Consider the following 16,679-nt stretch of genomic DNA (forward strand, 5'->3'; position numbering starts at 1 on the left):
GTATTTTTACTATTGCTGCTCATTTTTGAGAAATGAATGGAATATCAGATTTTTCGTTGTTGTTGGTAGTACCTCTTAATTTGGGGGTTGTGTAGTTTGAAAAATACCAAAGCATTTCGACACAGACTATACTCCAGGGAATTTCTTGAGAATTCCATTCTGCGGCAAGTTGACATTTTGGATAGCAGAATATTGTGTATATGTGGGACAACTGCTTGCAAATTCTGGGTTAAAAGTTCAAAAATGTCATTTTCATATGCGTTTAGGGTAGAAATTGGGATATTTTGTACACTTTATGAAAAACACTTTCCTTAATTAAGGGACGATCGTTCTTTCTTGATACAAATTGGATTTTCGACCAAAACCAACACGTTATCCAATGTTTACAGGAATGCTGTATTGTTGCGCAGAATTACCCGCCCGACGCGCAGAATTGGCAGACATGGTGTGTATATATTTTAAAATCAAGAACGATCAATAAACAGAGAGAGAGAGAGAGAGAGAGAGAGAGAGCATCTAACTGTGACCTTTATTTTTATTTTTAAATTTTGAATTAACAGTAAATATGTTCCAGTACCGTAAATGTTAAATGTCTCTGCACCGTCTTTACACTGTCTTTGCTCGTCTTTGCGTGCCTTTGCCAAGCTGTTTCAATGCCCGTCTTAGCCATGTTCTTACATGTCTTTGCTAAATGTTTAGTGGGACGAGCTGCAGACAACTTATTGATTTATTATACACGCACCCACTCATGTAAAGACGCCTCATCGAATCACTCACTCGCTAAATAATAATTTTTTTTTAAAAAATGCATATATAAGTAACTATCATATAGAACCTGTTTAAATCTCTGGCATAGCACCGGAACACAGTTTCGAGGTAGTATAGTTCGGTAAGTAAATTAAGTTCAACCCGAATACGAATCTATCAAAGAAACTAACTTTACAAGCTATTCACAATACTTCCGGAAAAATGCAATGTGTTTTTCTGCATTTATTCTCAAAATTCTTGACTTTTTCTGACACAAAATAACATAAGTAATATATAAATAATGAGCATACCAGCTTCTAGACGTCGGCTTGCAAGAATTCGATGTTTGCAAGAGTGCATACAATGCTTCAGGGAGCAGAAGAAGTTTCCTGAAAGCCTGTGTTATGTCCCATCTGAGGTGGAATATTGTTGCACAGGCAAAACTGTTATAAAAGTATATGGGGAACCAAAGAAAAATAGCAAGAAAATACGCGATCTTGTATGTACATCAAATTCGAGGATATATGCAAGTGGGGAAGAGCACTGCAATTCATCTGGTAAATGGCTCAAAATTAAAAAGGTAAAATGAAACTGTCAAACAGTATTTTAAGATTTCAAGCAACAGATAGCATGAGCTCTAATGAGCTTTTTTCTGAAATGACATGAAAAAGCAATCAAGAGGAAAAATAAACATGATTTGCAAGATACATAAAGAGTTTAAGACGAATACAGTTGGATAAAATAAAAAACATGACTTAAAAATGCAAGCAAACCATTTTGAAAAGGTAGTAATTAAAATTGTTTTTAGTATTTAGGTAACTAAACAACCATACGTTAGGATGAAAAAAATAAGACTAAAAGTGTGATGAGATGATGGGTAAGTCATATTTAAAAGGAAAGGAGCTAACAGTAGGGGCGTTGATGTTACACAAAACACGAGTCTGATGTTTTATCAATAAAGTTTGATGAAATTTCTGACAACGTGAAATCACCTTATCAGTACTATAAATTAACACGAGGAGTGCAAGCGTGACCCTGACACTCCACTCGATTAGACTTTTGTCATGCATCTTTTATCACTTCAGAATCGTAAAAAGACTGAAAAAACACATATCCACTCAAAAGACAGTAACATACGTAGGCATAACTCGGACGTCCATCGCATGAATCTAATCTGGCAAATTAACCTTTGTTTTCACCATTAAGGTTACAAAGTTTTCCTACAGAACTCCATCAGGCAGAAGTAGCCGATTCTGCCATTAGATGAATAATACTTTGAGAGTAATTTCACAAAATAAAATGCTTAACATGGCTTTTATTTCAGATTGTATCATACAATAATTTTATATGAATTTTCTGAATAGAATTATCTAGTGAAAGGATATTAGAAATGAGTAGGGCTGAAAATCCTACCTGCAGCAACACAAGTTCCTTGCGGTAATGTGTATCATCGTGCTTTTATTTTAGTGCAAGTCTGGACAACCTGCTTTTGTGTCCTTGACTTGCCTTGGTTTGTGTCCAAAATATGAAATTAATTGCTTGCATAATATCATGAGAAACTTTTAAAATCCTTATAGAACAAATTCAACAATGTGTAATTAAAAATTCATCATTGATATATATATATATATATATATATATATATATATATATATACACATACACACACACACATCAGGGCTCAAATTTAACAAATTTCTTTGTAGCCAGAAGGACTAGTATATTGAGAAATTAACTAGTCCTGCCAAATCTTTACTAGTCCTGTTCACAAAGCAATGTCACACAGTTTTCGTGTACGTTTACCAATTCAGTTTTAAATTTCATACAACCCGCAACAAAACTGAATGCTTTCTGTGTGTTTGTTTTTGCGAATTGCATACACCACTTACACCACATAACGTTCCTTTCCTCGTCATAATTCAGCCATTACGCTTTTCCCTATAGTAAGAATTATTCCTCATCATTCTCATTCAACTTTTGCTTTTTTTTTCAGTGGCTGAACACCTTCTATCAAATGCCACATTTTGCCTATCTTATAAGGAGGGAATTGTGCCTTGTTTTGAAATATGAGATGTTATAGTATAGCTGACGCAAATTATTTAAAGCAAGAAAAGTCAGAGCAAGAAACACGTTTCAAAACACATGTCTTTGCCCCCTCCCACAATTAAATGGCCTCACCCTGACAAAGACTTAACTTCAGCAGATGTTATGCATGATCAAAGCAGTGGCTATTGTAAACACAGTTATAAAATATTAGCATCTGAAGATAGTGTTAGTTTCAGCTTGGAAAAGGTGATGTTCCCATCAGACGAAGCCAACTGACACTCGACGCGTTGTATTTAACAGCTCCAATTACGGTATCTTAAGTCGTAAGTTTGGTAATTGTTCCTAATTAATTGAACCTCAATGTATTGTTGATATGAATAATAAGGCGGAAAATGTTCAAATCTTAGATGCCCATGCTCAGAGATTTTAATTCCCAACAAGTGTACGGTATTCTGCTTGGATATCTCCATGTGTATTCAATTATTTGTTCATTCTTGTAAGGGAAAAATATAAAAACTATTCTTATCATCATAGAAAAAATAGTTGTATGGAAAGGATGTGTCAATAACGTAATCGTAATAAATTGATCAAATTCTTATAATTATTTTGATGGAAATGTAAAATATGTAGTTTCATGTTTGTGACTGTTGGAGTGTTTGGGTAGCAAAAAAAAAAAAAAGAACCTTAAACAAAAAAAACTTGCAAACTAATTTCTTTGAATAGTGTTTGCAGTGTTCTTTTGTGTGGTATACTGCTTTTTTAGTTTGTTACTGTGGTCAAGTGAATAACGTGTGATACCACATCATTTTTTCATTTAATTCCTTATCAGATTAATTAGGATCAATTACCAAACTTCCGTTGTTACTGACGGGACCATAATTTGCGCTGTTAAGTGAAATGCACAAAATCGGATGGATTCTTGTTATAGAAACACACCTTTCGGAGGCAGAAGTTGACTTCATCTTCTCATGATAATATTCTATGACTGTGTTTACAATGGCCGCTGCTTTGATTCTTCAGAACATCTGCTAAGTCAAGTCTTTATTAGGGAATGGCATAAACAAACACTGACTATTGATAACCAAAACTTAGTAGCCCATCGGACTATCAACATTGTGAAAGTTACTAGTCCGACATGAAATCTGCTAGCCTTGGGCTAGCGGACTACCGCTAATTTCGAGCCCTGGTACTGAAAAGTAAATGTGCATTATCATTTGTTACGTAATTGTGCTATTTTTGTTTCCACTGAATTCAGGCCAGTATGACCTGCGACAAAGTTATTGAATATATTGAATCTGTGTATGCATATTTTTAATGGAATTACTTGTATTGTGGATTCAATGTATGTGATGAGATTCGCGGGTGAGTACACGGTGTTGATAATCTATTCATGCTGTACATTTGACATCTATATATAAACAGTATAGTTTTCTGAATAAAGTAAAATATTATATATGCCTTTTCTATTTTCACTACAGGTGTATTTCTCATTTAATATGCGTCGATTTAAGATGGTAACTATGCCAATGAAGCACGTATTTTTATGCCCACATTTATTACCTAACCCACTCCCACAAATTTTTGGGGTACATGCATCATTTACACTTAGCTAACTGACCTGGTTGCTTATTATTTATAACATGGTTTAGTCTATAACATGGCCAGGATTTATGGCTCCCAACAATCCAGTGTTATAGCAGGGTCACACTGTGTGTGGGTGTCTATATATATATATATATATATATATATATATATATATATATATATATATATATATATATATATATATGAACTTGTTAATTCTTTGTGAGCTAAAGTTTTTTTTCAAGTGTGTCAGAATGTCTATTTCCAAAAGTTTAACCATGGTTTGTGTTGCTGAAATTAAGGCCCTATATAATTTTGGAATGTTACAGTTAGCCCAAGGTGTATAAGTTGATCGTTTTTGTTGTTATTAATATTTGCATTTGTAATATATTTGCTATCAAGCACATATCGACTAATAAACACACATAAGTAATGATGACAAAAACTTAGAAATAAAAAAATATGCATTTTGTAAAAGAAAATGTAAAGCTTTTATGATAAGATTATCACATTTAATTATGAATTTTTCAGATTGTTTTAGGTTTTTTTGCAACAAAAATTTTTTTCTTATATTAAAATAATCCAGTTAAAAATTTAATTTTGTGCAGTATTTAGATAGATTTTTTCTATCATGATATAAAAAGAACGTGGTAGAATCTGATTTGACATACCTTTAAGTGACAAGTTTTTACTTCATTTGGATTTGTATACATCCATATTCCTTTGGAAGGTTGTTATTTAGACACCAAGAGGGGTGCATAAGGCAAAATCAATGTTAAAGTACGAAGACATTTTTGGATGAAATGAACCGAAATGTGTGATCCAGTACAATCCGGATTGAATGTCATGTGCTGTGTTGTCACAATGAAAGCTATGCATATTGAAAAACAAATTTGTACTACCCTTGATTGTGATGATTCTATTCAACATGCTCTTATTTTGACCCAAGTTTAGCATATGGCCACCATTGTAAAAGTCCATAGCAATGGATAAATTTCATCTGGGAGTTTCTTGGTGACAGTTAAGGTGCAGAACATACAATAATCAGGATTGAATAGACTTTGGTTACAGAAAATGAGTGTTAAATATTGAAAGAACAATTTATATTTAATTTAAAATGAGTAAATGTGCATACATCGTTCATGTGACTTGTACTATAGTTGTGGCTATCCTCTAGTAAAATTACTGGTTACAAACCTTATGTTCAAAAAGTGTCATGAAAGTCTAAGCTCACTTTCAACGAGTTTCACAAGTATTGTGTCAGTTTATGAAACTATGAAAGTTTATTAGTGCAAAACAGTAAGATCTCTAATCAAAGTTCATCAGTGTGTGACAGTAAGATATCCAAAGTTTATAAGTGCATGACAGTAAGATATCCAAAGTTTATCAGTGCGTGACAGTAAGATATCGAATCAAAGTTTATCAGTGCTTGACAGTAAGATATCGAATCAAAGTTCATCAGTGCATGACAGTAAGATATCCAATCAAAGTTTATTAATGCATGACAGTAAGATATCCAATCAAAGTTTATCAGTGCATGACAGTAAGGTATCCAATTAAAGTTTATCAATGCTTGACAGTAAGATATCAAATCAAAATCGATCAGTCCATGACAGTAAGATATCCACTCAAGGTTTATAACATGTGACAGTAAGATATCCAGTCAAAATTCATCAGTGCATAACAGTAAGATATCCAGTCAAAGTTCATCAGTCCATGACAGTAAGATATCCAAAGTTCATCAGTCCATGACAGTAAGATATCCAAAGTTTATCAGTGGATATCAGTAAGATATCCACTCAAAGTTTATCAGTGGATGACAGTAAGATATCCACTCGGAGTTTATCAGTGGATGACAGTAAGATAACCAGTGAAAGTTTATCAGTGTATGATAGCAAGGTGTCTAGTCTAACTGTCATGCAATGTGTTATGCATATTTAATTTATTTTGTGTGCTTGACCTTTTTCCCTTATTGAGGGTATAAATAAATATGGCCTTCTTGTTTTTTATAATTTTTTAAAATGTTGTTTACTGATAATTGAGTTCAAGGTGTAGCCTTGTTTAAAAAAACTTAGAATGTTCTCGAAGCAAACTTTTGACCCACATCCATGTCATTTTATTGTAGCTTAGGTTTTTATATAAGTTTGTTATCAAAATTATTCATTCCTCTAAGTTCAGTCTTTGGATTTTTTTACTGTTGTGTTCTGAACTAATATGATAGAAATCAGTTATCTAAAAAATTATTTATTAGAATTACAAAGTGCTCATTGACATTTTAGACAAAATCACTATCTTCGAATTGATGTGACTTCATTCAGAACATTATGGATTAAATCACTGATACATCAAGCTCATACAAGGCTATTGGTACATCAGCACATTCGTTATTGGAATTCATTGGAACCACTCTGTACATTTGGACTTTGTGTTAGAAATTTTAGGATTATTGCAGATTTACTTCACAAAACTAACAATGAGCCTAAAAACTGCTACAGAGTAATATTTTACGGGTTCGATCCCCAGCCGAGTCATACCAAAGACTTACAAAAATGGTACTAACAGCTGCCTCGCTTGGCACTCTGCATTAAGAGGTTAGTGTTAGGATGGGTCAGCCTGGTGTCAGGATAATGTGACTGGGTGCGACATCATGCTACATGTCTGTAGCATGATGCCCCAGTTCTAGACATCACTATAAACTGTCACACTGCAGACATTGTAGCGATATGACTGAAAAATTGTTAAAGCTACATTAAAAATCCAAATCACACACATTTAACGCTATGGGCCATTTAATGGTGGCTCCATTTAACTCCCTTTATTTTGCACAACATTATTACCAATTTTGTGTCGCAGTTACACTTGGAAGACATTACAATGTTATCTTTAGAACAGAAGAAATAATGCAATTTCCTTGTGCAAAAAAAATCTCATCTAGAACAAATCTGGGCATGGGAACTAAGGTTGAAGACCAGCAAAATCTATCATATTTTATTTCCTGCAGATGCAAAAGACTGATGCAGCCACAGGTACTTGAATTTGTTAGTAAAGAAGGAAAAGTACTGACTACACCCATTCCTATTCTGCAATTTTTTAAAACTTACACAAGGTGATAATTTTAAGTGTTTGAAGTATGCACCATCACTCAATCTATGCTAATTTCATTTATTTCATCAGCACCTTCATTCATTGATTAAATATCTCTGCATAAAAAAATAGGAAATTCCAAATTTGTTTCCATGTGTACAATTTAAGGAGAAATGATGACAGAATTTTATCTTAAGGGAGACATTCCCATTTGTCAAAGATAAAAGGAGGGGAGGAAGAAATGGTTATAGGTCAATATTTATCTAAACATCAACATCTCTTTCTTCCTGCTCCACTTATAGCTTATCTGAAATAACATCTTTGACAGATATCACCTCTAGTTGTATAAGCATTAATCTGTTAGTTAATTCTAAGCATACTCTGCTCCTTGTCTTTGTATCGGTGTTGTTCTGTGCTTCTTTCTGAAGGGGCATATACATAGAGAGCTTTGTCAGCATGAATATATTGGGAAATTGATCTTTGTGACTGTTATGTACAATTTTCCAGAGATGACAGATATTATCTTTTGGATATATCTGCTCCAAAATAGGATTTTTTACTAAACTTCCTTTATTAAATCATCAGTTTACTGACAATTATGCTAAATTTCTTATCAGTTCTATAATGCTGTATAAGAATATTTAGTCCATCAATGCTTGTGCAGACAGAGGTATTAAAATAAATATATTTACTTCTTAATTGCATTTTATAACCCTTATTTTATTAATTTATTTTAGCCCTGATATGGATACATGTATATTGTAGCATATGATCCACAGGGTGAATTTGATTAATTAAAAAAATCAGACTTGCTTTTTACTTTAAATTGTCTGTATTTTAATTAGGCTCAGAATTCTGTGCTTTGTACATTTAATTTCAAAATTCCACTGAAAGGGTCGTGCCGTCTATTTTTTACCCATGCACCATGTACATCTGACTCGTTTTCAACACCATTTATGGGCTCAAAATCTCTCACTGGTATCTCTGTTAACACTTTCCCAGCTCCAATAATCTGATATACTTCATAACTTTAAAAATTATTGTCATCATCATAATCACCAGCAAGTATTTGCCTCACAAAATAGTCATGAACCATGCAGGGAATCATACATTTTGAGTTTTCTAGGTAGCCTGTATTTTAAACACGCATTTTTAAAACTTTCTTCGTGAATGGCTAAAACTATGCCATAATTTTTATTCCTGGGCATGTTGTTCTAATCAAATTTAGTTTCACAACCATTCATGCCGTACTTGAAGAGCCCAGGTGTGGAACAGTTGCTATCCAAAAAACATGTTGCGACAAGAATGGTTAAATAAAAATTGTATTCTTCGTTGGGCACATTTACATATGTGGGACTTTCAACGAATTTGCAGGAGTTATTGTGTTTCACTGTTCTCTAAGCACGCAAATTTGTACAAAATTTTGCATGATTCATGCAATGGCATAACCCTGACAGCATCTCCACTTAAGTACTTGACATATTTAATGACTTTCCCACACAGTCTCTCTGTTGCTCTGCCAATACTTCCATTTTGTCATGCAGAGAATAAGCTTCATTGATTTCTGATTGTTTGTTATTTTTTAATCTGGAGCGGAACAAGCAATAACCACAAATGAGAATTCATTGTAACATATTTCAGTGTGCAACACACCGGTAGTGTAGCTTTTAAATCGACCAAAGGAGTCAAGATACAATTCTATTTCATGTGAAAGTGGTTATTAAATGATGAGTAAAGCACTTCATTATACATGTGGAACACGTTTGGAATGTATAGTATATGCTGAACATACTTCTTTGTTAAGATAATTAGCATGGAATGGGGGTGGGCCAGATTACAAGCGATATCACTTTGTGTTAACTTGTAGATGGCAAGTTGGTATTCTCTAATGATCTTTTTTGTTTTTACTAATAAACATGAGTGCATGTGGCTGCAAATGCTGTTTTAGGTGGATTAGAGTTTTACAGAATAACAAGGCAATGAATAATAATTATTCATGACTGCTGAAGAATAAAATAACATGCGTATGGTAAGTATTGCTTTGTATAGATTCTCCACCTCTTGTATCGATACGTGTATCATTTCAGCAAAAGTATTGATATATTGATATGTCATTGAATCGTTTCACCCCTACAACTGATATTATAATCAATATGCACAAGGCTTTAGTCACCTAGAAGTTGGGAGGGGATTGTGGACTTGAGAAAAGGCAAAATTGACATTGCCTGTATCCAGATATTTGGGTGATCTTACAAGCAACTACTTTGCCTGAATTTCCCATTAGTATGAACCCTGTTTTTTTTTATATATTGGGTTCTGTGTTTGTAGCAAAATTGCTGTTTTCCATGATCAGAATTTTGCATAGTGCTTGTTATTGACCTATATAAACATTTATCACTGCTAACTCATGCATTTTCCATGTGTGTAATGGATCTTACCTTCATACAACCTTAACACTTGTATAATATATTAGCTGTAAACCTTTGGCCATTATTAAAAATAGAGCTTCATTGACAGGAACTAAATTATAAGAAAATGCTTAAGTATAAGACAGAAATATCATAGACCCAGAGCTGGGAAAACGAGCAGCAAAATAAGACACTACTGTACATTATTATACATGTTGAATAGTTATCAGATGTAGTTATTAAAAAGGCACTACTATATTACAATATTATACATGTTGAATGGTTATTAGATCTAGTTATTAGAAAGGCACTACCATATTATACATGCTGAATGGTTATTCGATGTAGTTATTAAAAAGGCACTGCCATATTATACATGTTGAATGGTTATCAGATGTAGTTATTAAAAAGGCACTACTATATTATACATGTTGAATGATTATCAGATGTAGTTATGTTTGTATTTACAAAGATTGTGATGTATCATTGTTGGGTTCAGTGTGATGACAATATAGGCAAGTAATATACAGAGCTGTAGATAAAATATAAAATCTTGGATATTTTACATAATGGTTGGGAACTAAATAAAGATTTAAGAATTTTAATGGGTATTTTGTGAACAGTGCTGAAATAAGTTATGATATCAGAGTGTCATTAAGACATTAATCATGCCTTTTAGATTGAATCAAAAAGCATCGTATTCATGGTCTTTACTGATATATTAGTCGGAGTGATTCTTCTTAGAGTGATCAAGTACTATCATTTCAAATCGAACAAAACATCCGGAACTTGCCCCTGTAGTTTATACAGAGTGATTGCACCATAAAAGAGAGCGAACTCTGATTAAAGCATGAGCATCACTTTGGCATCTTTGAAATGTTAAAAATTTGATTGTTTTGCATTATTTAATTGTACATGTATTACAAATGTTCTGTGTTTTGGGTCAATTGTTATGTGGAAAAAGCACCAATATGCTACATATTTAGTGCTGAGAATACATTAAGAATAGATCTGATTTGATAGCATTTATGAATTTGTACAGTATTCCCCTGATAAAAGGCTTAAAAGAGGACAGGTAATATTTGGTCTATAAAATTGCATATATATATATATATATATATATATATATATATATATATATATATATATATATATATATATATATACTGTATATATATATATATATATATTTGAAGTTATTGATTTTTTTATAATGATTTTTTCAAAAATTATGATTGATACTTTTATATTTAAGATGGAGTAAGTTAGAACAATAATATATTATGTCTGAATTGCCCCCAATTTTTACTTTATTTTATCATTAATGTTTAGTTTAAGCCAACCCAGACCAGTGATCCAGAAGAATTTGATTCAGATGTATGGATCCTATTGTGTGGAGGGAAAAGTAGCACAGATGAATCCCCAACAGTTGTTCCTACAGATTCCATTAAAAAGCCATTTTATGAACCAAACAAGAAGATCAATAAGTATGTTTTGCTATAAATATTGTAAGTCACAAAATGTTTACAGGAATACAATTTTAACTAATTTCGAAAGGCTGAAAATTGTAATAAATGTTTTTTATCTACCTTATATGCCAAGATTTAATGACAGATGTTATTATTGACAGTATATGCATAACAAATTTCCAGAGTGGCATAAAATGCTATTCTTTATAGTTGGGAAATGCTTCAAATGATAAGAGAATTTGTCATTAAAATGTCAAAATGCGAATATATTTGTTTCTTAGATACATGTATTCAGTCACCCTTTTAGCTTTTTCTTTCTTCACTGAATACATTACCTAATTGCATCAACAGTATGAATTAACTTAACAATAAAATGCACCTTTTGACCTTAAGAGATGGGAAGCAGACAAATGCAGAGGAAGTAGGAGTTTGTCATTTTGTGTTGGTTCTGTTGTGTATATTTTTCTTGTTCACATTGGATAAAGCAACAATTTGTGTTCAGTAGTTATTATATGTATTTTGTATTTTAAAAAAAGTTTAATTCACTTTTATTTCAAGTTGGAAATTACTTTTTTCCATGCCAAATCCTAGGAAGACAACACATTCTGTTTGTGTGGTCTTTCTTGAGGCATGGACCTTAACTTTCATATGTCTTGTGTCTTCATTTTAGTTGGGAAGAAGTTGTAGAGCATACATGTTCAGTGGCTTTTCCAAACAAATCTCTGGAGATTGTTCCTCCTGATGAGGATGCTGTTAAGAAACTGCTTAATATTCCTGTCAACTGGACAATGGAACATGATGAGGCTCTTGTCCGACTGATGTCACATCACATCTCCCCAGAGAATGACCAGCTAGGAACCATCAAGAACTATGTTGAGTCAATAGATGTCTCTTCCTATATGGTATGCTAACAACCTGTCTAAATTATCAATATAGACTTGGAATAAAGTTCCATGTCATTTAACTTTTACATGTGTCTTTCTATATGGTATGCTAACAACTTGTCGAAATTATTAATACAGGCATGGAATAAAGTTCCATGTCTTGAGACATTTAGAACCACACCGGTGGCCTAGTGGTTAGAGCATCTGCCTCGGAAGCGGAAGGTCAAGGGTTCGAACCCCGGCTGAGTCATACCAAAGACTTACAAAAATGGTACTAACAGCTGCCTCGCTAGGCGCTCAGCATTAAGAGGTTAGTGTTAGGACTGGGCGTCCTGGTGTCAGGATAATGTGACTGGGTGGGTCATCATGCTACATCTGTGGTATGATGCCCCAGTGCTAGGCATCACTATAAACTGCCACACTGCAGACATCGTAGCGATATGTCTGAAATTTTTTTGAAGCTACGTTAAAAATCCTAATCAGACACACACTCACACTCAAGACATTTAGATGCATCTTATATGGTATGCTAACAACCTGTCAAAATTATCAATATAGACTTGGAATAAAGTTCCATGACATTTGAATTTTATATGTATCTTTCTATATGGTATGCTAACAACCTGTCTAAATTTTCAATATAAACTTGGAATGAAGCTCCATGAAACAAGATGGCCGCTATCGCTTAACGGCTTTAAGCAGCTGTTCCGTTTTTTAGTGCAGTTTTCATGATATTTGTGCTTGTTGCCAGTCTTCATCTACGTTATTGTGTTCATTATGTATTGGCTGTTCAATTCATATGTGTTTCTTCATCTCCTTGTTTTGGAAATGAGAACCATTAGACTTTTTCTCAGCTGTCTTGCTCCACTGTTTTTGAACAAACCATCATCACGTGATACTCGCCAGTCAACCCGTTTATGCTATGATGGACCCTCATTGATTGCTTTAAATGATCACTCCTTGGCTGTCCACACTACATTGTGCTCTAGATTAAACGAACTGGGACCACATTCATCATTACCTAAATGTAAACAGAAGCGAAAAAAAGAAGCGTTGTTTCAAAGCTGGCCAGCGTAGAACAGGAAGAAGAATTTGACCATTAATTTAGATAACCTAATTCAAATCCCTATTAATTCATTAACCTTTGTGTCAACTATCCCAGTGATACCTCTGCATATTGCATTATTCAATGCCTTGTCAGTAGGACCACCGGAAAAGTGCACAGATATAGTTAATTTTATCAATGACCAGGATATTGACATCTTTTTCCTGACACAAACATGGCCAAAAACATCAGGCGATGAGCCCAAGTGTGTGGATCTAACACCCACTGGTTACTCCATCAAGTCATTCCTCCGTAACTCTCGTGGAGGTGGAATTGCTGTCATCACAAAGAACTCCATGATCAAACATCTTAACCACACCACAACATTCAGTTTCGACCACACATCGTTTGAACTAGTCCAAACCACACTCACACTGGAGCAAAGGTCGGTCCATTTTTTTCTGCTTATACCGCCCTCCTCCTAGTAGAAAAAAAAAGCTGGCTGATTCTCTCTTTTTGGAGCAGTTTCTGAATCTCTTGGAGTATGGAAATTCGATAGGTGGCAACCTGATTATTCTTGGAGATTTCACCTTTCACTTTGACTGTCCTGGAAACCCAGACACATCAAAACTCATAGATTTCATTAATGTTTTCAACCTCAAACAGTCAGTTAACCAACCCACCCATAAACATGGTCACATTTTAGACTGGATTCTTCATAGACCTGATGATAACATTCTACGGTCCTCCCTCGTATCCCATGACCTTGCATCAAATCACCTCTGCATTATATGCTGTCTTCACTTATCAGTCCCTAACCCTCCACCTTTACCTGCTACTAAGAGAAACCTCCATATGATAAATAGAACCAAACTAATGCAAAAAACCTCCAATCAAACCTAACAACTTGCTTACCTCCTACAGCAGAACAACTTGATAACTGCCTGCGTTCATTGTTCGACAAACATGCCCCAGCTACCAAGTGCAGATTATCAATTCAAAAGTGTTCTCCATGGTATAGCAGTGTTAGGGACCAGCTTCGCACTGCTAAAAGAGACCGCCTTTAAGCTGAGAGGCTTTGGCTTTCCACCAGACTCACTATTCATAAGCAAATCTATGAAGCCGCTAAGAAGAATGTCACAAATATAGTCCATGCAATGAAATCAGCCCACTACACTACTAAGATCATGGAAAGTTCCAGCTGCAAAGAGCTCTTCGAGATTACTAACAAGCTAACGTCAAGGAACAAATGTACACCACTTCCAACTACCTTCTCTCCAGTCGACCTTCCGGACATGTTTGCAAATTTCTTCCGTGACAAAGTACAAACCATTAGAGATAAGCTTGACAACACAATTTCAATGCACTCGTCACCATACAGTTGGGATACAGAATTTGAGCGGCAGCCATTAGCAACATTTGAACCTGTCTGTACAGATTTTGTACGTACAATCCTGATGAAGAGTGCACCAAATTCGTGTGAACTTGATCCAATTCCAACATCACTGCTGCTTGAGTGCTTAGAACCAGTATTGCCTTCACTAACTGATGTTATTAATACCTCTCTCTCATCCGGGGAATTCCCATCATTTTTCAAAACTGCCATTGTAAAGCCTCTGCTGAAGACACCATCACTAGACCATAAAGATTTAAAGAACTACCGTCCAGTTTCTAATCTCCCATTCATATAAAAGGTCTTAGAAAACGTTGTTCTATCCCAGCTTGTATCTCATCTAAATTCAAAGTCTTTTTAGCAATGTACAATCTGCATATTGCCCCTGCCACAGTACTGAAACTACTCTTCTAAAATAGTTAATAACATTCTCTCTGCGCTGGATAGTGGAAAGATTACAGTCCTCACCCTCCTTGATTTGTCTGCAGCATTTGACACAATAGACCATATATTACTTCACTGTCTCCAGCATGTATTTGGCATTCATGATACAGTCTTACTGTGGTTCAAGTCCTACTTGGTCAACAGGACACGAATTGTGTCTGCAAATGGAATACACTCCAGCCCAGTTGATCTATGTTGTGGTGTTGCACAGGGGTCTGTTCTTGGACCTGTTCTCTTCATTCTTTACACTCAGTCGCTCTCAAGTGTCATAGATCGTCATCCAGTGTCTCACCAACTGTACGCTGATGACACCCAAATATACAAATCTAGCCACCCAACTGAAGTTGATGCTACCATCCAAGGTGTAGAGAGTTGCATTTCTGATGTGAAATCATGGATGACATGTAACAAGCTGCAGATGAATGATGATAAAACTGAGGCCATTCTGATCACAACACAAACACTTTCTCATTCACATCCTTTACCTTAAACAATAAATATCAGCAACACCAACATTAAATTCACACAATTAGTACGAAACCTAGGTGTTTCTCTGGACAGTACTCTCACGTTGCACCAGTATGTCATGAACATATGCAAGGCTTCATATCTTGAGCTGAGACGCATCAGCTCCATTCGCAAATATCTTTCAGTTAATGCCACTAGAACACTTGTGTGTTCATTAGTACTTTCAAGACTGGACTATTGTAACTCAATTCTGTTTGGTTCATCTCATTATCTACTCCAGAAACTTCTAAAAGTTCAAAACACAGCTGCTCGGATCATACTTAGAATACCGCGATCAGAGCACACCTCCCCCGCTGCTCTGTACCCTACACTGGCTATCCATTTGATCCAGAATCAGAAACAGAATGTGTTCTCTGTGCTACGTTTCACTGTTGGACTCTAGTCCAACATACCTATCCGATTTCACCTATGTGTACACACCAGCAAGATACTTAAGCTCCTTTTCTGACAATCATATACTCATTATTCCCACTATGAAAACAAAGTCATATGGACATCGTTGTTTTGCATACCAGGGCCCAGCAACATGGAATGAATTGCCCACTGAACTTAGACACAAAGACACAGTGATCCCATTCAAGAGTGCTCTCAAAACTCACTTATTTCGACTGCAAGAACAAACTTAAAGACCTAATAATGTTTCCTGCCTTAAATATTCTCAGCATGTTTTTTTAATGTTTTCTAATTTCATGGTGTTTGTTTTTGTAATCATATCATTATATGTTTTTTATCTTATAGGTGTTGTCTAATGTTGTAAAGCGCTTAGAGCTTCTAAAGATTAGGTGCTACACAAAGTCCTCATTATTATTATTATTATTATTATTATTTAACTTTTAGATGTATTTTCCAATATGATATGCTAACATCCTGTCAGAATTATCAATAAAGGTTTGGTTTAAAGATTTGGACTAAAGTTCCATGTCATTTAACTTTTAGATACAGCTTATCTGGTATGCTAACTTCCTGTCAAAATTATTATTACAGGCATGGAATACAGTTAATGTCTCTTGACTTTTGGATGTATTGTCGTATATGGTATGCTAACAA

The 16,679-nt window shown here is 34.6% G+C and overlaps 1 protein-coding gene across 3 annotated transcripts in view; it reads left to right on the forward strand.

The window, feature by feature from the left end:
* Positions 1-942: 942 nt before the first annotated feature.
* Positions 943-16,679, forward strand: part of LOC149807244 (E3 ubiquitin-protein ligase HECTD3-like) — a 92,714-nt gene continuing 76,977 nt past the window's right edge. For all 3 annotated transcript variants that reach the window (XM_089963985.1, XM_089963992.1, XM_089964000.1), the window contains exons 1-3: positions 943-1,327; positions 11,202-11,356; positions 12,009-12,240. In XM_089963985.1, the coding sequence (XP_089820111.1) occupies positions 1,049-1,327; positions 11,202-11,356; positions 12,009-12,240 (666 nt within the window). In that variant the 5' untranslated portion in view covers positions 943-1,048. The remainder of the gene's footprint in view (positions 1,328-11,201; positions 11,357-12,008; positions 12,241-16,679) is intronic.

This window comes from Sinohyriopsis cumingii, chromosome 1 (assembly GCF_028554795.1).
Source record: "Sinohyriopsis cumingii isolate HCF-2022 chromosome 1, ASM2855479v2, whole genome shotgun sequence".
NCBI classification, from domain to species: Eukaryota; Metazoa; Mollusca; class Bivalvia; order Unionida; family Unionidae; genus Sinohyriopsis; species Sinohyriopsis cumingii.